The sequence below is a fragment of the Lactuca serriola genome, chromosome 3 (genome assembly GCF_051521515.1).
Source record: "Lactuca serriola cultivar US96UC23 chromosome 3, Lser_US96UC23_V15, whole genome shotgun sequence".
Taxonomy (NCBI): Eukaryota; Viridiplantae; Streptophyta; class Magnoliopsida; order Asterales; family Asteraceae; genus Lactuca; species Lactuca serriola.
In genome coordinates this window covers 19,220,182-19,245,547 of record NC_136410.1, presented here as the reverse complement: position 1 = coordinate 19,245,547, position 25,366 = coordinate 19,220,182, and the positions used below count along the sequence as shown (strand labels likewise).

The 25,366-nt window shown below is 35.4% G+C and overlaps 3 protein-coding genes and 1 long non-coding RNA gene across 4 annotated transcripts; 2 read left to right on the top strand and 2 right to left on the bottom strand.

Moving 5' to 3' along the window:
- Nucleotides 1-6,499: 6,499 nt before the first annotated feature.
- On the bottom strand, nt 6,500-7,326 carry LOC145094285 (uncharacterized). The gene is made up of 2 exons (XR_013703259.1): nt 7,149-7,326; nt 6,500-6,802 (listed from the first exon to the last, which is right to left on the bottom strand). It is a non-coding gene; the product is annotated as an uncharacterized LOC145094285 (long non-coding RNA).
- Nucleotides 7,327-7,568: 242 nt separating this feature from the next.
- LOC145091608 (uncharacterized) lies at nt 7,569-10,627 on the top strand. Its single transcript, XM_079029360.1, has 12 exons — nt 7,569-7,722; nt 7,814-7,961; nt 8,234-8,352; nt 8,426-8,668; nt 8,788-8,943; nt 9,023-9,115; nt 9,211-9,322; nt 9,513-9,656; nt 9,739-9,869; nt 9,995-10,078; nt 10,160-10,303; nt 10,386-10,627. The coding sequence occupies exons 1-12, from the start codon at nt 7,654-7,656 to the stop codon at nt 10,515-10,517; spliced, it is 1,575 nt and encodes a 524-aa protein (XP_078885486.1). The 5' UTR covers nt 7,569-7,653; the 3' UTR covers nt 10,518-10,627.
- A 3,493-nt stretch (nt 10,628-14,120) lies between these two features.
- On the top strand, nt 14,121-15,035 carry LOC145095064 (F-box/FBD/LRR-repeat protein At3g51530-like). Its single transcript, XM_079033006.1, has one exon. The coding sequence runs from the start codon at nt 14,121-14,123 to the stop codon at nt 15,033-15,035; it is 915 nt and encodes a 304-aa protein (XP_078889132.1).
- Nucleotides 15,036-23,037: 8,002 nt separating this feature from the next.
- On the bottom strand, nt 23,038-24,342 carry LOC145095063 (AP-2 complex subunit alpha-1-like). Its single transcript, XM_079033004.1, has 6 exons — nt 24,322-24,342; nt 24,172-24,237; nt 23,998-24,104; nt 23,826-23,930; nt 23,623-23,743; nt 23,038-23,463 (listed from the first exon to the last, which is right to left on the bottom strand). The coding sequence occupies exons 1-6, from the start codon at nt 24,340-24,342 to the stop codon at nt 23,038-23,040; spliced, it is 846 nt and encodes a 281-aa protein (XP_078889130.1).
- Between the last annotated feature and the right edge of the window lie 1,024 nt (nt 24,343-25,366).

The window sequence follows — 25,366 nt, the reverse complement described above, 5'->3', positions numbered from 1 at the left end:
GCATACGTGAAATTCCACGTTATTAATACAGCCCGAAACACAGATACTGCCTAAAACACTGATGTTAGGAGCCCGAAACCTCGTCACTAGCCCAACCTTCACAATGGTAGAACCTTCCATTTGAATCTACCCCCAATCCCTAACCGGGGCATTACCAGAACCATGAAGAATGATCCTCGAAACACACTGACCGCGAACTTATCCCAAAATCAAACCATATGATGAACCCAAAAACTTAACACCCTTGACGCTTTGCTATGCCATTACCGACCACTGCTTTGACTAGCAACAACGATCAAAACTAGGGATGGCAAAAATCCCCATACCCAATGGGGAACCCGAAACCCGCACCCGTTTTGACTGGGGAATCCCCAGGTTGACCGGGGATGGGGACGGGGATGGGGAATACCCGAATAAAAAAAGTGGGGATGAGGATGGGGATGGGGATACCCTTAATCCCCGACCCTGGACCCACCCCCGACATATATTAATATATAAAAATAATACAGAACATATATTTATAGTATAGTTTATAATACATAAAATTTGATCTAAGTAACCTAACTCATTAGTAATTACTTGGTTGAAATTATACTTTTTGCTTTTTCTTTTATCTAATTTAAACTCGTGTATATATATTTTTTCTCTTTGGTTGATCTATTTTACCTTAAATATCAATCTGATAATTTTTGTGGTGATAATTTCTCATGATTTAGAGGTCTACTCGACGAGTCGGTTGCCTGACTCGCCGAGTAGTAGCGGGCTGATCCGCGTGTTTAAGTGACCTACTCGCCGAGTCCAAGGAGGGACTCGGCGAGTAGGAACTGGCAGATGAAACCCTAAATTCTAGAGTTTTGCACCCTATTTAAGGAACCATTAGCCTCCCTTAGTCCCTTACAACATCTATTTCGTGGAAGAGCTTCATTTGAGTGTGTTTTTGAGCTTTGGAAGGTGGAACTTGTGAAGGGAGCTTGAAGGTCAAGTAACTAGCAGCAAGGGACTCGTATGGATCTGCAAAATCTATCTCAGTTTGCTTCATTTGAGGTATCAATTCATGATCTTGGCCTCATTCCTTTCTAGATCTCTTGGATGAAATTAGGGCTTCTTGGCTTGGTTATGAAGCTATTCTTGGGTATAAGCTCAGATCTGAAGTTGTAACTTCAGATCTGAACTCTCCTTGATTTGTAAGTCCATAAAGCTATTAGCATTGACAAGTATGAACCCCTCATTAAGTGTAAAACCCCATTTCAAGCTTGGTTGGCATTTTGAGTCATTAGAGCCTTGCATGCACGTAAAATTCGCAACTTTACGTGATAAGCATGTCTTGGGAACTTGGATCTGCAGTATGGAGCCTTAGTATAGATTAAAAAGCATCTGTATGGATGAAGGACTTTAGGGACTCGGCGAGTCGCATGGTAGACTCGGAGAGTCATATGAAGATGGTCATGAACTCGATGGGTTGGATGAACAACTCGGTGAGTCTGATGAAGATTGTCTTGGGCTCGGCGAGTGGCATGGTGACTCGGCGAGTTGGAAAGTTATGCAAGGAACTCAGTGAGTAGCTGAGGGTACTCGATGAGTTGAGGTCAACATGGACTGTTGACCGTGATAGTTGACTTTGACTTTGACCAAGGGTTGACCGTTTTGACTTTTGAGGATAATTGGTAAGCGGGTATTTTTAAATTGGATCATTGATGGTTATAGGTGTTGGAGTTTGGGGCAGTGTTTCGGGAGCGTGATTTCGTGGTTCAGTCCGACATTGCAAGGTGATTTATCCTCGCTATATCAACAGGGTCTAAGGCACCAAGGTCAGCCCTTTCTCGGATTGTATACTTGCATTTGTTTGATATGCTTATTGATATGTTAGATCGGTATCCTGGTATATAGGATGGTGCTATGTTTAGTGACCTGGTTTAGGTCGGTATCCTGGTATATAGGATGGTGCTATGTTAGTGACCTGGTTTAGGTCGGTATCCTGGTATATAGGATAATGTTATGTTAGTGACCGGTTAGGTCGGTATCCTGGTTAGGATGTTTCTATGGTATATGATCTGCTAGATCGGTTTGTTCGTCTATGGACTGCTATGTGATTAATTGTTATATGTTCACATGGTTATTTGTTTGGGGGTTGGGTTGAGGCGGGTTCTGCTTCGTGTTTTAGGCCAACATACCCAGGGCGGACCGGATAGACTGTAGGCCCAGGAGGGCACCTAGTCAGGCCGAAGGCCCGAAGAGCGGTCCGGATAGGCTAAAGGCCCCAAGAGGGCGGTCCAGATGTGTCGAGGATCGAAGAGTGGGTCAGACAGACTGAAGGCCCGGTGCTGGCGGTCCAGTCATACTGTAGACTCAGAGAGTGGACCAGGTGGACTAAAGGCCCGGTGCGGGCGGACCAGTCACACTGTAGACTCGAGATGCATGGGTGTTATGTATTGTTGATATGATATGTTTATGGTTATATGAGGTTGGTATTTTGGGGGTAACTCACTAAGCTTTCGAGCTTACAGTTTCAGTTTATTGTTTCAGGTTCAGTGGATGGCCACGGGTAGGCGAAGGCATGACCGTACACTTCCTCGATTGACGATTCTGATTTTTGGGAACTCTGATGTATAAACTATTTTGAAAACAAATTGTACTAATTGAATGGTTTCAAATGATTTAAAAAGTTTTAAATTTGCTCGAATTTTATGGTTGTTACAGTAGACGTAACCACTAACCAGTAAGTGGCAAAACACTACAAGCCATTTAACCTAAATTTATATATTAGTATTGTATTGTACATTTTCTATCTCATTATATTTCCCTTTATTGCTATCATCTTCCCACTCCTCCCCCTTGCTCCATTTTACAGAAATGCCGACCATGGTGTTGCCACACGGGATCAAACTAGCGGTACATCTCATCACCACTTACTTTGGCAATATCGTTTCTGTAAGATTTCCTATTAACCTAATATCATAAAAAAAATATATTGTTAATGTGGCTTGGCATGTTGATAAATAATTTAGAACTATTTATGTCGATGAATGCCTTAAGAGTGGAAGTAAACTAAATTACTAATCACTAATTAAAATAAAATATAGGGTAAATTACACGAATGATCCTCTAGTTTTGGGTCTAACTTTTATTTTTAACTCGGACAATCCATATAGTTTGATTTTGTTGCGTCTTTAGTTCATGATTGAACTAAAATGATTATTTTTAACCGTATTCATTTTTTTTATTTACTTATCATTTATTTTTATTTAGAATATACAAAAAGAAAAAAAAGGAAAGGAAAACCCCTCTACCCCTAACCGGCTCCCCCCCCCCCATCACAACCCTGACTTATCTTTAAGGGGGTGTTTGGGATTGTTTTTCAAAACAGGTTATTGACGTGTTGACTTTTTGAAAAATCAATAAGTCAAAAAAGTGTTTGACAAACTCAAAAACACTTTTCATAATAGCTTTTCTATTAGTTTTAAAAAGCATGTAACACTTGGCTTTTTGAAACTGGTTTTGATTTTTTAACCAAAATAACTTAAAAATGAGATTTTAAGCCAAACACTTTTTAACTTATTAACTTATTGACTTTTTCACCATAAAAGGTAATCCTAACACTTTAAGTTCCTTTTACCAACACCATAAGTGAATAAACACTTTTGTCTAAAAGCACTTTTAGAGTTCAAAAACACTCCCAAACACCCCCTATCTGATGTATCGTGTTTCTTCTCTACTCAACACAGGTGCAAGAAATCCCGTCGTCGTTGTTGCTATGGATATTTCTGACGAACAGAAATCAAAAACCAATAACATTCTCTCCCCCCCTCTCAACTCCGGTCAACTAACCCCAACCCCTGAATTTGGAACACTGTAGACGTCGCTAGCATCTTAGATTTACTCCGCCAGAAACACAACCCATGCCATCTCCAACATCTTAGACTTACTCTGACACATTTGTCACATTTTTCTGGTTTATTACAATTTGATTTTGAGTTTGATTTTGGCTTCCTCTGAATTAAGTTTTTAGGAAAACTCGAATTAGAAGAACACCGACTTGTTTATCACGAAAACATCTTGCCAAATCGCTATCGGTTTCATTGGGGTTTTCTAGGTATACCTTCAAGTATTCGTATTGGTATGAGTCTTCATTTTGTTTATATATGTATATCCTTGTGTTTGCATATTCGATGGAGGGACCTTCTCCCGTTATTCCCCTTCTCAGTTCTCTTGTATTTTTAGTGGATTTGTCTACCTATTTGAAAAACCAAAATCACAGAGCATAAATGAATTTAGGGATTTAAGTTTTTTGGTTCGGGATTTTAACTAGTTTAACAATTTTTTATTTTTAGGATTCTATGGGATTAAAGTTTTTCATCAAAAGTATGACCGGAAAATAGATTCTCAATCAAGATTCTTGCTACTACTTTCCAGGTAGCTCTATACGAGACTATGATCTGTTTGTTTTTTTTATTATATTGCATTTGAGTTTTTATTATGACAAAAGTTTTTTTTTATTTTTATTGATTTCTACTTGTCAATGATTTGTTAGTAAAATGAAGATTGATGAATTTCTAATAAGATGGAGGACAAGACGATAATCGTGACAGAGAAGACGAATGTATGGTAGTGGTTCACCAGAGAGGAATAGAAAGAAGAGGGTGATGGGTGGGTTAGGTGAGAGGTGGTGGGATGAGATTTGGGACCCACACATTTAATTATCAATTTTCTTTAATAAAGAACTAGAGGGCGTGCCCTTGCGTTGCTACGGGTCGGAAATTTTTTTATTGTTTTCTTGTTTGTTTCAGATTTCATAGTTCATGTTTATTTATGGGACAATTTTTTAGAATATACATAAGGGACCAAAGCTGACAAAATATATAAACTATGGTGGTTAGATGTTGAAAAACGAAGATTAATATTAGAGAAGGGACCAAAACTGTCAAGTTGTAGAAAATATTATGGCTTACTGTAATTAATATTAAATAATGGACCAAAATTGACAAATCCTAGAAAGTATTGTAGCCAAATGGTGTAACATAAAAGAACAAGGGACCAAAAGTATTAACATCACAAACAATTATGGCCAAAGTTTGAAGGACAAAACTTTAGTATTCCTAAGTCCTCCCACTTTTAATTTAAAAAAAAAAAGACCAAAAACAGAGAGGGACGAAATCTGCCAAAGCCACTAAGTATTGTGGCAAAATTGGAAGGTAAAAGAAAATAGATAGAATTGCAACATCACCCTGATACCATTTCTGTCAAAAGTTTGGAACTTTACTGTTCCTAACTTTCATTTCCTTAATGTTTAAAAAAATATTAATAAGAAGAAAGACAAAATAGTCATTTTAAGATTGGTAAGAACCAATGGGCAACACAACCGAACAACCAAAAATTAAAGACTATCTAAATTTATAAAAAAAAAAAAAAAAAAAAAAAAAAAACTTGTTTGAAACTTAGGTGTTGTTTGTTTTTTTGAATCAAAAATCCATAAAGTCTGTGGACCACCTTTGCAGTAGAAGAGGTGGACCAAACGGTTGCAGATTGTAATAAGAAGCGTGCTTGTTTTTTTAACATTTGCATGCTGCTGCAGATATTAAAAAATTAAAATAAATTGATTTTATAATCCGAAAACAGTTTTTTAATACCGAAAATTTAATAAAAAAATAAAAATATTTTATCATAAAATAATGATATTTTATCAACAAGTTATTATTATTCAACATAAAAAAAAAGAAAAAAAATTCAACAAGAATAAACGAAAAAAATGTGAAATAAAATTTGAACAATATATAATTAATACTTTAACTAGAAAAAAAGAAGAAGAAAAGGTTGGAAGAGACAAAACAAGTGCTGCGACAAGAAGAACACGCACAAAAGTTTTTTAATCCGAAGATTTCTGAAAAACAAACAGTTGCGAGATGAAAAGTGCTGCGCCGTGCAACAGTAAGAGGTTTGAAGAAGTTTTTTTCAAAAAAAAAAAAAAAAAACACCACCTTAACGTACAATTACCCCAAATCAAAGAGACATTCATGTAATTTGCATCCTTGAACTACAACAAATCCATAACTTTTGTGGAAAACGGGATTCGAACCTATAACATCTTGATCCCAAAATGTAGACGTAACTAGCAAGTAGCAAAATATTTCAAACTATGAAACCTAAATTTATATAGACAAAATTGCAAAAATGGTCCTTGTGGTATGTATTTTTTTAGGTTTTAGTCCAAATCCCGACTTTTTTGACTTCGTGGTGCTTTTGACCATGTTTGCTTGTGATTTTGGTCCCTCGAAAAACTGAAAAGACTAAAATACCCTTTATGATATACTTTTTATGTTTTTTCATTTTAATTTAAAGGAAAAAAAATAATTAATTACCTTGGGCCCACATCTCTCTCCTAAACACGTTTCGTTTCCTCAAGACTTCATCTCCTAACTAGATTTCAAGCTTTCTATGGAGCAACAAAGGAGGTCAAACATTAATTAGGAAATAATAAAAACAACATAGTAAAAAAAGGTTGATAGAGGTGGAATCTGTTGTGAAGATTAAGCATTTATCCAATTGTTTCTTTCATTTTTCTCGTCATTTTTGTACATCTGGGTTGAATTGGTTGTGTAGATCAAATAGCAAATCACTGCAGAATCAAGCATCAATATGTATTTAATTTGTGTTCGGTGACCTTCGTCAATGATTGCAATGAAATATCTCGGCCGATGACTTCATATTCCTTGGGTAGCTCTTGTAGATGGATGAGCCATGTCAAAATCGTCGTCTCCATCTCTAAAAATCAATTCCTCATAATCAACTAATCAAACTTCATCACCACCTGGAACGAAATCAAGGATGAAAGCTCCAAATCGGAGACCAAATATACAGACTCTGTAAATTGGAGACCCAAATGTCAAACATTGATTTATACAAATAATGATGCAGAACATCGTGGGTTGAGAAAATGACTTCGATTTAAAGGGTTTATCACACTCGAAATATGAAAAAACAAAAAAAGAATCCAGTTTGAGGATATTGATTTCAAATAGGTTTACACACCCTTTTCGTGTTCTTCACTGTGTGTTTTTCAATTTTCCAATGTGTGTATTGAACCCCAACCAAGTATGTGTATTGAATCAAGCAAGTTTGTTTGAACATTGAAGAGTAGAGATCATGACCTGTACCTGTGGTATGCATTTTTTTTGTAAATCGGCTTGCAAAAGTCAGCTTGGAATCGATTGTAGTAACAATGATAAATGGATTGCAGAGATCGATTGCAAAAAATCTGGCTAGGAATCGGTTGTAAAAATCGATAATGAGTGTTTGTATGAAGGTGATTGATTTGGTGGAAGCCATGGTCTTGGAGAGAGTCCCTTCTTATTTTTTTAATTATTAAAACAAATAAATTAGTATTAGATTTAAGAAAAAATGAAAGAAAAATGAAAAATAAATACATAAGATATTACAGTTATTTCACTGTTTAGAGGTAAAAAAACACAACAAAAACTAACACGAAGCAAAAAAGGACAAGGTTTAGACTAAAATAAAAAAAAAAAAAAAAAAAATGCATACCGGACCATTTTTGCAATTTTGTCATTTATATATTGATACCTCAGTATATCTCCCTTTATTGCTATCATCTTCCCGCTCCTCCCCCTTGCTCCGCTTTACAGAAACGCCGACGCGACCATGGTGTCGCCACACGGGATCAAACTAGCGGTACATCTCATCAACATTTACTTCGGCGATATCGTTTCTGTAAGTTTTCCTATTAACCTAAATCATCTACTTTTCAATCATTTTCCAATTAAAATATCTCCAAGTAGGTTACAATCACATACAATTGCAGAAAGTATGCGAATGTCTTCTACGTAAAGGAACGCTATCTCTACAGCAAGTGCTACGATTCACCGAACTCAATAAACAGAATGCTACCAACGCTTTACTTGTGTTGATTCAGCATAATTGCGTTCAGGCCTTCAGTATCGAACAACAAGGTACTCTTTCTAATCATTTTTTTTTGTTTTCTCATTGTTATATTATACACCAACTTCAATTTCACACTACATTTGCTATCGTTATGGTTAATTGAGCGTTCAAATTGTTTTAACTTAAGAATGTTTTCTGGTGTTTCAATATTTGGCTGATGGATCTGGTGAGATACTATATGCAATGGCTTCCATACAACTTGCTTAATATACAAAGTGGATTTAGATTCTTTGTCATGTTCCATCTGTTCTGAAAACTAATGACAAATATGTCTGTGCAGGTGGATTTGGGGAACCACCAAAGATGGTGACTCAATATATGGCCTTACATGACAACATCATCCACCATATGAGGTTCCCTAAGTTCTTAGATATCGTGTCAAAGGAATTAGGACAAGAGGTAAGTTAGATTGTTTCCTTCTTTGAATAATTTCTCTAGAACTTTTTTCTGACTGTGTTACCTGTTTGTTTAGTGCATGGAGATTTTTGAAGGATTACTTCAACATGGTAGATTATCAATGAATCAGATCATGGATAGGCATAAGGGTATGCATAAGGCCTTGACAAGTAATGAAAATACAACTGCTGCTGATGTGTTACATGAAAACTTCAGTAAACTTGCTGAGGCACGCTATATTGAAAGATGCCCTGCTCATTCACCATTTCTTAAAACAGAAAAAGAAGATGGTGCAAAGAAAAAAACTCCAAAGTCTAAGGTAACAAATAGTGAAAAAGAAAAAGAGCTATATAATTGTGATTCTGATAGACTGATACTATGCTTAAACTTAAATTTAGATTTCAAGAAACTGATACTGAATTTACAATCTTATCTCAGATGGCTGATGCATCACAGACCTTGGAAGCACGTGCATTAGCAGAAGCATCTCTTATGGAATCAATAAGATTTTTAGTTGAAGCAGATACAGATACCAATGGTGCCCCTGATGACAATAGCAAAAAAAAACCTATTACAGAAGCTGTTGGGGAAAAGGTGCATTTTGTTTTTATATATGGGGAAAAGCTGCATATGTGGTGACAGATCTCATATGGCTATACTTTGTTTTTCACAGCGTAAGCAACCTGAAACAGGGGCTACAAATGAAAATAAAGAAATCCTTTGGCGCGTTAATTTTGAGGAATTTGTACGACGCCTTCGCCACAAGGTTTTTATTTATTTATTTATCTTACATACACAAAAAAACATATTTAGCTTAAGTTAATTAGATAATAACATAATTATATATTATGTGGTTTATAGTGTTGTGTTGCCCATGTTACAACACGTATGGATAATGAAGCTGGCATTGTTCTAAGTGCAATTTTTGATGCAAGTAGAAGAAATGAAACTATAGTCAAAATGGAAAAAACAGGTATGACTGCATCTTTTTTGGGCAAATTGCAGAGAATTGTATGTCAAAAATAAAGTGTGTTGTCTATATTGGTAAAAAGAGTAAAGTATGTTGCTTTTTTTTTTTTATCTGAAATCTTCCATCTTTTTTTTTTTAGTCTTGTTATATTTGGATATCTAAGAAGATTTTTAAACAATTTTGGGTATCACAGTTCCACTTTCCATGGATACAATATATGAGGAAGCAATGAAAAGTGAAAAAGGAAGAAGTTTGACTTTAGAGCGTGTTAGAGATTCCCTTGTCCAATTTGGTTGTGAACTTCCCATAATTGGGATAGATGAAACATATAGCATTGGTAAGCTTATTATTTTATGAACTATTTATTCATAATCCATTAAAACCCATAATTAAATAAATTGCTATTTATTGTTGCATAGATTTGAAGAAAATCATTGATGAGGCTCAAGTTCAGGAGGTTGAATCGATTGTGATGAAAAAATATGGCAGGGAGGCTTACAGGATATTTAGATTATTATTACAAAGCGAAAGGCTATGTGAAACTGATCAGGTAGTCAAATCTTTTTTTTTTTTTTTTAAATTATTATTCTTATTTGATTACTAGTACATATTGGTAAAAAGAATAAAGTATAACTTGGGTTTGTATTTTTATATAATTTTGGGTTTTTGATGTAGATATCGATCACTACATTTGTTGATAAGAAAGATGCGTTGAAGATTCTTTTTCAGCTGTGGAAAGATGATTTGTTGCATATGGAGGTACTTTTTGTTTCTGTTTTAGGGTTGTTGAGAATTAATGTTTACCATCATGATGATGATGATGATGTATGTATGGTACAGAGGCTTGGAAATGAAGGTACGAAGATGGAAAGTATGTATTGGAAACTGAATAAGGTTTCTGTTTGGGAACAAGTTGTGGATGACATGTATCATGCTGCACTTAACTTAAAGCTTCGTCTTGAATATGAGCTTCATCAATCAGATGTAACTATCATACAGTTTATTTTATATTTTTTGTTTAATATGATGGACAGGGTTACTTAGATTGTGGTGTTAATTGTTGTAGGTTAATGGGAAAGGAAAGGCTGCGGGAGAAGAGGAGATGGCAAAACGCGTGAAGCTTAGAGAGAAATGGGCGGTTCTAGATTCTTCTCTCATGATCCTTGATGATGCTATTATGCTATTTCGTGACTTTTAAACTATTTTATTTATTTATTTATTATGATTATGATTATGTTGGTTTCGTAAATTGAATAAGAAACTTTAATATATATGATTTTTGGTATTTAGTGGAAGAATTTTATCATCCATTGTGACTATGCTATGATTGGGTGTTGAAAAAAACCGAAACAGAATAAACCACCCGAACTGAATAAGGTTTGGTTTTCGTTTTTATTTTTTACTATGGTTTAACCGAATAAGGATTTAAGACTTTTTATCATCAAGATGTATGACACATTTGATAATTTGACTAATTAGTAGATTCCATAATAACCCTTCCATATTGTGTTCTAAGTTCATTATATAAAGATTCGAATCATATTTCTAACTTTTTTGAAAATCATGAATATTATAGTATCATGCTATAAAAGTGATCTAATGTGATTTTAAAACATGGTTGGTACCAAATCATTTGGATTTGTTTTATGGTATAAGGCTAATTGAGGTTACATATAATGTTAAACACATACATAATATAACTTTAACCACTTACAGAATTAACAAATTAAAATGGGTTAGCTTTTGTATCATGTAGATTTCATAGAACAAACCTCCAAAAACAGTCATCAGGACCGGTCTTGAAGACCGCTCTTGAGGAATTAAATATCCTTAAAAGTCTAGAACAAACCAGAAAAAAAAGACTCTTATTCTTATTATAAATTTTTGTTTTTAAATAAAAATATATAATAAAAAAATTGAGCTGTTGCCATTTTGCCCCCTTCGTGAAATGAATCAATGACTATGGAAGAGTTGGATTCATCAAAAGCCATCAGATCAAACACCAAATGTTGATTTTGTTCTTCAACACACATAAACATATTTCTAAAGACGAATATAGGAGCTTCAAAGTTGTTTCTAGAACTTAAGAACAAACCCACATTTATGGGGACGAACTCCGGAATAATCCCAAATTTCGTGTGTGGTTTTTGTTTCTGGAACTAAAAAACCCAAAAAAAACAAATCTGAAATCGATTTGTTTGTGTGGTTACAGGTTTTTTTGAATATGATAATATTTTCCAGACAGAGGAACCTTCAAATTCAGGGATGGGGAGGAGTTACACATACATATACATTATATCTCTATCACCCCCCCCCCCCCCCTGAATAGTCTATTTCTCGTCTCCCCTTTACTCATGGTGGTTGGTGATCAGCTGATTAAAACAAGGGAGTAGCAGGTGGTGTTGGGTAGTTGATTTCATTTCGATGCTAGTGATTTATTTATGGTGGTTTTCTGATGGTGATAGGGTTTCGATTTTGTCAAGAAGATGATCAGAATAGGGTTTTTCGAATGGGATCGACTATAAGAATAATGATGGTGGGCGACTGTGGTGTTGGTGGCCGGAAGGAGGGATGGTGGTGAGGAGCTAGGGGATAGATATACTAGTGGTTTGTATTTTTTTGTTTGAAGGAAAGAACTAATCTACTTTTAATTTAGAGTAAATTTAATGAATGGTCCCTATGGTTTAGGGTAATTTGCGCATTTGGTCCCTAACTTATTTTTTAACTTGGAAGGTCCCTACTGTTTGTTTTTGTTATGCGCTTGGTCCTTTTCTTACCTAAACACATCACCAACCTCATCTCTCTCACCTTATCTTACCTACCTATCGTTTTTCTGTATTTAAATAATAGTTTTTTTAGGTAAGATGGGGACCAAGCGCGTAACAAAAACAAACAGTAGGGACCAATGGCGTAACAAAAACAAACAACATGGACTTTTCGAGTTAAAAACATAAGTTAGGGACCAAACACGCAAATTACCTCAAACCCTAGGGACCATTCATGTAATTTACTCTTTAATTTAAGAGTTGTAGTCAAGGTTCTAAATAACGTAAGGCGTGATTTGGCGGCAATGTCAAACCTCAAGCTTTTCCGAGCCTTGGCGAGTCACGACGTTTGTAAGACATGACTTAAGGCGACAATTTTCTATATAATTAATATTTTTATATGTATTTTCAACTATTATTCATTTTTATACACATATATGAGTTAAGGCGGCGTTTTGGCAAAGCTTGGCGGCAGGTGCAAGCCTTGGAGTCGTGGCGCGCCATGGCGGAGCCATGGCGAGCTTTTTAGAACCTTGGTTGTAGTATTGAGAGAAATTGTGGGCTTTCTTATTTTTTAATAATTAAAATATTAAAATAAATATTAAAACATATAAAAATAATAATAATAAGTTAATAACGTATAACCAAAAGGACTACCGATCCAATTTTATAAGGGTTTGAACTTTTTCCTTAGGCTACTAGGAGTGGGCAACCACCAATGTTTTAAAACCCGGGTTTTTAGTTGACCCGGTGTGACGACCGATTCACGGGTCAACCGGTTCACCCAGTTGAACCGCCGGGTCAACCCGGTTTATGGTCTTTTTCTATTTTTATATATTTTTACTTTCCTGCATAATGCATAAACATATAAAACCTATAATTTGATGTACACAAAGTTTAAATATTGAAAAACATTAAAGAAACTGCAAATGACTTGGTGTTTTGGTGTTCACTACTTGTATCCAACTATCAAAACCCTATTAAAACGGGTCAACCCGGTTTTAACCGGTTCAACATAAGCGGTTGAACCGCGGTTCAAGGGAAACCCGGCCGGTTCGATCCGGTCCGTATTTTTACAAAAAACCGTTCTTAATTGACCCGCCTTTTACCCCGGGTCACGGTCCAACCGGTTGAACCGGCCGGGTCAACCCGGGTTTTAAAACATTGGCAACCACTCTTGGGCTTAATAACGACTAATAACGTCGAACACCGCTCCTTTCTATAATTATTGCACGTTAAAGGTATTTCCGTTGCTTCCCGTTACCACCACAACATTTGATAACCGCATTTCCTGTTTTTATTTATTTATTTATTTATTTATTTATTTTTTTCCAGTTAATAACTCGTTGCCTACTCCTATCACTCTTACGTCTTGTTCCTGAGTTCTACTTAAGGAGAGAAATGGGAGGATACGGAGGGAAAGTGAAGGGTGTTGAAAGAAAATCGTGTTCCCGAGTTTCATTAATAGAAGGAAAGTGAGGGGAGGGGAATGATTTTGAAGTCATATTTTTCTTCCAAATTTTCCTCCCAAATTGGGCGGATTTGAGAAGAAAGTGAGGGAAAGGAAAATTTTAAGTTTTATTTTCTTTTTCCTCCTAACTCGGGAACACAAAAACTAAGAATTTTCCTCTCCTTTTCTTTCATTTCCTTTGAACTCAGGAACACAGAATAATGAATATTTTTCTTCACCTTCCTTTCTTTCGGTCAAAATTTTCTTTACCTTTTAATGAATTTACAAAAAAAAACTCGGGAACAAAGGCCTTAGAGACGACTATTTTTGCAGGTTTGTGTTTGCGTTTTGTTGTTGTGATTTGGAGGGAAACTCAAGAGGTACGTCTCTCTCAAGTCTCAAATTCTAATTTTTCATCATCAACGCATTGATCTATCGATTTCCACCTGCTAACTCTACACTTAAAAGATCAGAGCATTCGTGTTTCACACTCTTCTATCAAGAGACGAAGTTTCTCCTTCTTCTACAGAGCTATTGGCGAATTTGTGTTGGTTTCAGTTTTGAAATTTCTTAAATAACGCAGACAATGAAGTCTGATCACGCTAATGTTAGACTCGTGGTAGAAGAAGATAGAATCAGCAGGTTACCAAACGAGCTTATTCATAAGATCCTGTCTTGTTTTGATATTAAAGTTGCAGTTCAAACATGTGTGCTATCATCGAGATGGAAGCTTCTCTGGACATCAATGCCCTTTCCCAACTTCTCAAATGTGAAGATTCCTGACCTCTGTTCGTTTGCCAAATTCATGACTCATGTTCTGTGTGGCCTCAACCATCAAATACATGTGTCTTCCGTAAAGCTAGATTTCAAAGGAGCAGCCAATGAGGATTTTGTGAGAAATATTGCAAGTTATGCCTTCTCTCACAATGTGCAAGAACTAGCTGTTAATAATTGGACCATAGGCCTCCATGTTTATCCTCCTTGCCTATTTAGCTCTCAGTCTCTTAAATATTTCAATCTTTCTTTCTATGGAAAGCGAGCTTGCGTTACACCCAAAACTCCTTGGGATTTTCCCGCTTTAACAACATTGCATCTCAGTGGCATTGCATTGTGTGGTGATCTTTTCTCTAAATGTGTGAACTTAAAGAACCTCACTTTAAAAAGATTCCGGATCAAGGGTGTAGATGTATTTGACATAAATGCCCCTCGACTTTCTAATCTCAGGCTTATCTTCAAAAATATTAAAGCAACACAACTTGAGAATCTTACAGTAGATAATTGCCGAATCAAGTGCTTGAATGGTCCACCAGGACTTCCATGTTTGTGCTACAGGGGTTATCGTCCCCCACCATTGTCTAAAGATGGATTGCGTTCTCTAAACAAAGTGGACATCTGTTTATCTATGTATTTTTCACCCATACTACATAAGGAGGAAGATGCTCGCAAGATTATTGACATGCTTCAAAATCTCCATAGTGCAAAATATTTTACACTTAAGTAGACTTACAATCTATATGTTTTTTTAAGCATTAATTCTTAACGTATATTTTTTCTTATGCAGTGTATTTCCTCATTTCCGGATTTGTTATTGGAACATCCTTCACCTTTTAATGACTTGATAAGCTTGACTGTAGACTCCAGTGTGAGAGAGTTTCCACACAAAGTAAAAATGTCTACCGAAGCTAGAAACTTCTTGCTCGACTACTCCCCAAGTGTCACGTTAAGGATGATATATTCATAATAATATACTTCCCATGCATAGCTTAATGTTGTGAACTCATTACCTTTGTTTTAAGCATATACTCCATGAGACCAACCTTGAATCCCTGGCTTGTCAGAATTGAACTTTAACAAGTATCATGAACTTAATTTTTAGGGATGCTAAAGATTATGCCAACATAAATATGTCCATCCTTATTGGATTTATGAAAATGTAGAGTTAATCTTACTTTATATATTGTGGGTTCTTTTTCTCATTGAAACTTTTGATTACTATATGCCTTAGGCCCTTAGCAAGTGATTTCTTCAACACTGTTGAAGTTTACAACCTGGAACACTAATAGAAATAGTGGTGAGCATTTGGACCGGACCGGTTTGGCAGAAGTGGGGCGAGGGTGACCGCGGACTGGAGGCTAACCGGTCCGGTTCCGATTTCGGGTCCGGGCTTTCTGGTTCTTATACACATTGGACTAGTACAAATTTAGTTACATGTGGTACAAATCGTTGAAGGTCTATTGATAGTTTTTTTTTTATGTTAAATTTAGTTTTTTTTTTTTAATGTTAAAGTTAGTTTATCTGTTATGAGGAATAAAACGAATGTGTTTTTGAGTTTGATTGTGTGTTTTAGATTAAAAGGCTGAATTTTTTTTTCTGACTTGATATCTCAACTTTGGGGGACTGGAACTTATTAAACATGTAACAAAAAATAATGAAATTATTGCTTAAACGCAAATACAAACTCTAAATTATATGATGGAAAAGAATCCATCTGAATTCGACTTTAAACAAATGAGATATGTATATTTTAAAATTTTCATAGATTATAAAACGTTGTTGAAATGTTGAAAACTTTGTAGCATTGATATCTCGACTCTCGAGGGACTTTAACTCAATGACACCAAACAGGGGCAAAAATAGTCTTCCTCCCCCGCTTCCGAATTCACCTATTTCCCTGACCATGAAATCCCTCGTTTCCCTTCCCCTATCTTGCCCCATGAATTCCACTAATTATTTAAGTACACAACATATATTATACATGGTTTATGCCAAAAAGCCATTTTATTTACAATCTTGTTATGTTTTAGCCCCACCTTCTTTTTTGTTCCTTCTTTACCATTATATTTTAGAAAATGTTTTTATTTTTGGGTCCTTGGCCAGTCACCAACAAGTCATGATGACGTGTCGGTTTTGTATTTTTCATACTTTACATTTAGCCCCAACACTTACGTATAAGTTTGAATTTAGCCCTAACATTTTGTTCCCCATTTGCTATTATTTTTTAGAAAATTTTTTATTTTAGCCATTGTCCGTTCATGTATAAGTATTTTAGAACGTAATAACTTAAAATGAAAAAAGAAGGAAAACACGAAGGCAATAGTCGAAACTACAATTTCTCCTTGAGGGGTCGGGCATTTAGTTACTAAGTTAATGATTCTATTTTTTGTATTATCAGTGGTTGTATTTAATGTACACATGTGTTTTAAAATGATGGAAAAGACCTAGTGTAAGTCATGAGTTCATGACATCTAATAAACAATATGACATGTTAATCTCCGAGCTAATCAAAATTGTTAATTCATTCATAACTCATCTAAGAAACAACTGACTATTTCTAATGACATATTTATTGAGAAACCAAATACTTAAAAAGAATCAAAACTGTAACTTCTCCTAGAGGGGCGGGGCGTGTTAGCTAGTAAGTTAATGATTTTATTTTTTGTATTATCAGTGTTTGTTGTATTTAATGTACACATGTATTTTAAAACGAAGAAAAAAGATCTAGTATAAGTCTTGAGTATCTGACATCTGATAAACATTATGACATGCTAATATTTAAATGAATCAAAATTGTTAATTCATTCGTAACTCATCTAAGAAACAATTAGTTATTTTTGACAACATATTTGTTGAGAAACCGAATATTTCTAATGACATATTTATTGAGAAACCAAAGAAATAACATTTTTTATTGGTTCAAAGATTACATGTGACATCGTTTATTTGATGTCTTTGACTTGAGACTTATACTAAGTCTTTTTTCCTTGGCTCAAAGACTTACACTAAGGGGCTGTTTGGCAGGATCTGAATTTATAAGAGCTGAATTTTTAAGAGGTCTGAATTTCAAAGAGGGTCCGAATTTTTAAGATCTGAATTTTCAAATGCTGTTTGGTTGGAACCTCTGAATTGCAGTGCTGAATTATAAAAATGACCGTTTTACCCTTCTATGTTATTTTTGCTAAATTTAACGTTTTTTATAAAATAACCGAATCAACTTCTTGAATAATTATAAAAAATTTACAAACACCATATAAAATCCAGATTAGATCATAAATCCAAATCAAACATAACACTAATCATTTCTTGATTATACCCAAAGCTCATGCTTTCATTGTTTTGTGAAATCTTTTAGAACCATCTCCATCCATAACAAATCTAATGTTAATGAACTCATTAAGCTTGTGGATATGAAATATCCTCCACTAACACCACCTGTTCAATATATAACATTGTACTTTCATTTAGTGAATCCATAACATGCTAATATTCATATTTCATCAAGCAAAACCAAAAAGCATATGATTTCATCAGCAAAACATTATCATATTTCAGGAAAAAAAAGCAAAGCATATGATTTCATCAACAACATTATCAAATTTCAAAGATCAACATATGTCAACAACATTTCAGCACATAACAACAAGATCCGCAACATATTTTAGCAAATGAAGAAAATCAACAACTTATATTAACAACTAGGAACACATTATCAATAAAAAAGAACACTACTAGAAAAATAGCCTTTTACGACGCGCAAATTACGACACTCATTAATTTATGTTACGCAAACGAGAGTGACATTAAAAAAGTGTCATCTCTTCAGAAAATTTAAGGATTTAGGTCACGCATTATTGCGTGCCTTTAAATTAGTGTCAAAAGAAAAAAAAAATTAAAAACACGGAGGGCGCTGTACCTTAAATGCGCGCCCTCTATATGTGTCGCTTTATAATTTTAATGAACGCGCGTTCCTTAGTTACAAGCGGGAAAAGAAAAGCCAAAAAATTAGAAAAGCCCGCTACCCTCCCTGCCCTAAGCATTTTCACTCATCTTTCATTCTCCTCACACTGTTGTGCAACTTCTCAATCAAAGATCGAAGGTTACGATTTCATCTCCATCTCCCGACTTCATCATCTCAATCAAGAAAAAGGGCTTCTGATTTCCATTCATCTACTTCATCGTTGCTGTAATTTCACCTTCTTCATCTCTCTGCTGTTATTGAGAATACTCGCCAATAGTTTTCTTATTCCCCACTCGATGTTGAAATTTTCAGAAAAAGCCCTAATTAAGTATTATACTCTCAAGTCTCAATATTAGAATCCAAATATTAATTCTCGTTTGTTTCTTATTCCCCACAGATAAAAAGAAAAAGGGGAATTAGAATGACGAAGGTAGCGGGAGTTTTGGTCCGGTGGTCGTGGTTCATCTATCGAGAAAGGAAGATGGGAACGCAAGCAGCCATGGTGGCTCGATGATGGAAATCAATCGAGAAAGGGGAAGCACCTCTGGTGCGGGATCGATTTGACAAAAAGAGAAGGGAGAAGCAGCGACGCTTCTCGCCACCATTACCGCCGCCCAAACTCCAACTCCAACACCACCGTCACCGCCACCAGCGTCCGATTCCTGCAACGGCGTCTACTTATCCTACACTTATGTGACATCCCCAAAATCACGGCCAGAAAACACCGGTTTGTTTATGCTTTGTTTAAAAATCAGAGTTACATTTTAAATGAAAGTGTTGCGGAATTTGTCCCAAAAAAAAAATATGATAAAGATTTATCAAAAGCATTTCCATAGAAATGTATTTCATTAAAAGACTCGGGATGTCATGTTCGTACAGATCAAAAGCATAAACAGTACAATATAAGCCTTACTACATTATTTCATATCTACAGGCCTATATCCGTAATCCCTCGTCCAAAACATCACACCTATGCTCATGCGCCACTACCTGTAATACATAAAACTGAGTGGGTCAGGCTTGGGAGCCTGGTGAGCACATAGGGTTTTCAACCCACAATAAATAAGTTTATTAATTTCATCGATCAACAATAACCCGATTACCCGTTCCCGTTATCCTCACTTTACGTCCCTAAACACCTATCATAAGGGACCTAGCCTAAGGATCATCATTGGGACGGACACTACTGCTAAGGGGATTCCTCAACAATAAATGTCCTAAAGGCAACCATGTGGGGGATGGAGTACACCGGTGAACATATCGTTCACAAACACCTACAGGTTGCGAGCCTGCTAGTGTTCCACCGGACTGTCTAGAAGAGTCCGTGGTCGTCATCCATACTCCGCTAGATGACAGAATCAACAACATCAACATCGAGGCCTCTCATCATTTTATCACACATCACCTATTGCATCTACCCATGTTTTACCCCAACATTTTCGTAGATATAAAATACATATACAGTTTAAATCATTGAAAACATGTATAACAACGTTCATCTAGCATAGATAGCAAGTATTCAGATAATATGCACACATAGCACGTAATTTATATAAAATACTTCATATCTATGTGTAAGTTGAAAGTAACTATGCACTCACTTGTTAAGGTGATGATTCCAAAATCGGGCAGCGCTTGCTTCTAACGATTCTATTTTCCTTCGACGAAACCTAGCATTATTATCGCTAAATTTTAGTCTAATATTTACCGTGACCAACTATTAGTCTTAGTATTATTATTATTATATAAGCGTTAAACAATATTTTCCAACCACTATGTACAGACAGGGGCCAGACATAAAACACCGGAGGGCAGGACCATTTTGGCATATAGCACTTCTGAAATCCAACAACCCTATGCGGCCCTTTAAACTAGATTCCCCGTACCGCGAGTAGTTAAAAAAAAATATTATAACGACACTTATATAAGTTATAATAATAGCTCAAATATTTATTATAAGTTCATAATAACAATACTAATTTTAAATATAAGCTATATTAAAATAAGGTAAGCATAACTTACTTACAAGGGGGTTTTAGCTAGGAGTCGGGCTCTGCAGGGGCAGAACTTCGTCGCCGAATCTTTCTAAGAAAGATTCGTGCAGCGCTTCAGCGCTCACCTTACTATACTAAGCTACAGAAAGAGAAGTCGAATCACGAGGGACCGAAATGCTCGGGGGATAAGGAGAGAAAGACTCTTGAATCAAGAGAATGGTGCAAGAAATATGAGAGCCCAAGGCTCTTATTTATACTAATTGAATTTTCAAAAACTACCCTCCATAATTACTTAATGACCTTTTAGTTATATAAACAACTAAACACCCCTCTATAATACTATTATAAATGGATTTAATGATATTTGTACTAAGCTAATGTCGAAAGAACTCAGCATTAGTCTTATAATGACCGCATCGTCGATACCTTTCTAATGATATATACATATGTATATATATGTGTACGTATACATGATTTATACTTTATTTTAATACGTAAATATGCTATTATAATTTGTAACTCGTTCATACGAACTCCGTTTTTGACGTTCTTTATATCCACGCGTAGGTGAAGACGTACTCTACAACTTTCGTTTAGACTCCGTCGGCTAATTTTGACTTTATTTTTAAAGTTATATTTTTAACAAGCCGGGACATGATTGGTCTGTTTAAAATCTCATAACTTCTTCATACGAAGTCAGATTTGGGCGTTCTTTTTATCGATGTTCTTAGTTTAACATATTCTACGACTTTCGTTTAGATCACTAAGGCTAAATCTCGCTCTATCGTAAATTCACTATTCACGCTTCCCGGTATCGTGCCGGTTCTGTCGTGAAACTTCGACGGGTCATAACTTCTTCGTTATAACTCGGATTTCGGCGTTCCTTATATGAACGGAAACCTTGAGACATATTCTACAACTTTATGTAGAGATATCAGGATTATCTCACACTTTAATTTTGACGCTCATTTTTATTCTTTATTAATTATACATTTATAATTAAATAATAAACACATATAATTCACATAATACTCAAATATTTCATCTTTATTATTTCGAAAAGAGTTACAAGAGTTGACCTAGACTATTACATTGACAAAAATGCTTAGCCCTGAAACCCGGGCGTTACAACTTACACATCCGGATCCAAGCTCCCACCAAACCGAACATCAAATCAACCCTACCGCTTCGAATCAACCCTCAGAGTCCTCAATAACGTCGACGAAGAGCTTAAATCATGGAGGGTGTTTGTCGATTTTGCTGATGGGTCTGCTACTTTTCCGGGTCCGGTTGGAAACGACACCGTTTTTGCTGGATTTCCAAGTGCTGATCTCAAGACTGCTATTGAAACTGCTGTAGATGTGAATCAGATGTCGGTTGAGGTCGATTTTGTGGGTACGCAGTTCAGAGTCGACTCGCCCGCTGTTCCTATGCCTTCAAATATTTCTCTAGTGAATGATGGCTTTGTTTGCCCTAGACCTTCTATGCAAGGTAAATTTCTCTTTATTTATGCTTTATAACCTTACTATATCTTACCATGGATGAAAAGGATTATGATCAGAGATTGCCCTGTTTAATAATTTTTAAAAACTATCCTTTGACTTCGATGTCTACTATTTGAGTAGATCAGTGGAGCGTTCTTATAGATCTGATCTTGGTTTATATGTGGTCGTATCACTGAATAAACTTACTAATCTGATCTTACTCGAAGTGGGTTATTTTGAATTGCTTGAAATTTGCCATGGTCGAACTTAGTGTGTGCTTGAAACTTACATTACTTTCTTGATTTCAATTGTTTGAACGTTTCTAATCAAGGGTTCTTTGTTACAATCTACTTGAATTTGTTTCTATTTCTTTAAAAAGTTTGAACTTTGTTACCTTCAAGCAATTAATCAGCAAATTCTTTGGTAGTTCCATCTTCCATGAATAGACAATTTTATAGATGTTTGACTTTCTTGAAATGGTTTCTTTTATTAATTGCTTAAAAACTTGTAGGATTGAACTTTTCATTGTGATGTAAATTTACCTAATTTTAACATCTTTAAAATACTATCTTGTTTTTAATTGCTTGACCAATTCATTCAAGGGCTCTTCTTGATTCATTCTTACTTGAATGAAGTCTATAATTGACTTTCTTGAAATGGTTTCTTTTATTAATTGCATAATGTTCCTCCCTCCATTTTGAAGCAAAGTTGTGAAGCTTTCTTGATGCTGGAAAATACGATCTGAAACCCACAGCCCCGTGCATCGATTTGATTGCTTCAGCATCCATGGAATTCAACAAGTTGGTAGTCTTACTTGTTATGATCCACATGTATCCTTCACCCATCATGCCCAACTCTTTTGCCCTGGAAAAAAGATGGGCTGTTAGAGAAGGCTGTGTGTGGACGACAAACACCATGGTTTGCATGGTTTGAAGCTTGTTCTTTGCTGATGAGAGTTCCAGTTTTAAATGAGATGGAGGCAGAACCACTGCTTGAACTGAAGTGAGTGAAGAAGTTGTTTTGTTCCCCAAAAAGATGACTAGGCGACCTTGATGACCTCGCCAGTCTGCTTTGATACCAATCTGGAATAATAATAATTAATCAAAAAAATAAATAAAATCTAATGCAATATATGATATGTGATATATATATATATATATATATATATATATATATATAACTTGACTTTTTAGTACCTGAACATAAGGATCTTCATATAGAACTCCACTATCTTTAAGACACAGGGCATGAAATCTTTCTGCAGTGTCTCCTATTGGCCGTGTAAGGTTGTCAACAGAAAGTTAAAATAATATAAAGAAATAAATGATATTTATAGCCAATGAGGATAGGACATGTGGCAGACAGTAGTACCTTTACAATATTATCTTGCTCTTCAACAGGTGCAAGAGCTAATGCATCATCTTCACTTACAGGAGGAGGAGGTGCTTCAATAGCCAGTGGGCTTAAAAGACCTCCAAGAATATCAGGTTGAGGGTGGTCAACTTCATGTGAAATTCCATTAGCTTGAGTCAACTCTTGGTCAACGCTGAAAGAGTTATGGTCAACGCTGGGGATTTTGACCATACCAAGTTGGGGAGTTTCGCGCTCAGATGTCACCACTAAAGCATTAGAAGCCTGCTGTTGTGTGCGTGACTTGATAGCACTTAGCTCTGCAGTATCAGCTTCAGTGTCTTCTGCTTTCTTGATCAATGAAGACTTCAAAAAGGTAAATCAAAGTCAACAACAATCACCATATCAGATAAATTATTATTATTATTATTATTATTATTATTATTATTATTATTATTATTATTATTATTATTATTATTATATGCTCAATCAATCAATCAATTAAAACCCTACGCTTAAATATACCTCACGTTCAGGGAACTTTGGCATTTCTGCTAATATATCCATCAGGGCTTCACCTTTCCTACTCAATGCAAAATACTCCACAGCTCTTTGTTGTATCTCAGTATCAATCCATGTTTCATATCTGTCAATGTGTGTGAAATTAAATATTATCAAATTTTGCATATACAAAAAAAAAGTGTAGCTCCTATTTATTATAAACTCACTTGCTGAATATTGCCCAGATCTGGTTTTGTAATTCGGGATCTGGTGGTTGAGAGTGCATCAAAATCTTTGCGTATGTTGAGAGAAGAATGGATATTGTTGGAGTCCTGTAGAAAAAAAAATAGATGATGATCACAAAAGAAAACATAGATGTATAGAAATAGAAATACTCACGATACAGTAGGAAGCTTCTCATGTATAATGACAAAAATGTCCTTTGGGCTACACCCAGGTCGTCTGGCCAAAAGATGGCTGTATTCTCCAAGCAGATAAGCGCTAACCTGCATAATGACATCAGCATACAGTTGTCTATATTTGTGTAGGAAATATAAGATATAATCTACATACCTTCACCATTGTCTCATGTATTGCAGGCTTATCAAGATATTCTCTAGCTTTGAGAGCTGCATAAGGCTAATGATTAAAAAAAGAAAAGTGAGTCAGTAGTAAGTCCTATGAACTTTAATAATGTAGATACCAATCTACATTCTACAATACCAAATTAATTAGAATATTCATGAATTAGAATGGAGATTCTAAAGATCATCATCCAAATGCACCAAAATTTAGAGTAAGAACCACTATTAATGAAGGTATTCTACTGGGCTAGGATGCTTGTTGTTTGGATATGGAGCCATGGAAGAACTTGGACCCTTCCGTGTTAACAGTGATGGAAAAACACTCTACCCCAACCACTATGCATGGAACAATGGTAACAAAAATTCCTTTAATTACTATGTCCCATTCACATCACTTATAATCTTAGTCCCTGTCTTGCTGGTGCATGCCTAACCCTATAAAACCTTTGCTTTTGAGGTACTAACTGTTTTCTCCTGGAATTTTTTTTGCCTGAGATTTTTTGCTGCCAGCTATCCCTTCGGGACCACTCTTATGTATTATGTTAAAAGCACCAATTCAGAAATTTGCTGATTATGTAAGTCAGCTTTCCTCTTCCTTTTTGCTTTTTATTATTTATGCACCCTTATGCCACAAATCTCTTTATTTATCATACTAAATATGCAACCATCCCTTATTTTACTCCTAACTTGTTGTATAATTCATTCATGTCAGCTGCATATATGTTGCATAAAATAAATTGGTAAAAGTAGACATGTGAATTATGCATCTGTTATCTCAAATCTTACATTTATTTTTATTTCCGTTATTGTTTTTTCCAGCTTTTAGGTGTTGGTGTCAAGCTTGTTGGCAATACAGTGTGGAGTACCCTCTTTCATCAATTCTTAATAGAGATGTCACGTGAGAAATCATTTTTCTTTTTGTTAAACAAGTCTTTATTATCATGTATTAGGTCATACCATGGGTAAAAACAGCCTTGCCCCTGGTTCCGGGGTTGTCACAAAATACTTGACTTTTTAACTTTGTTTGTGGTTTCATTTAGTAATAATCCTTCTGAGGGGGTGTTTGTTGGGCTGCTTCTTTCAATGTCATTAACAACAGTGGTAAGTAAAATCTTACTACTATGAACCTCTTTTGCTTAAACCTACCTTATTGACCTGTAGCTGATTAAACATTAAATTAATTA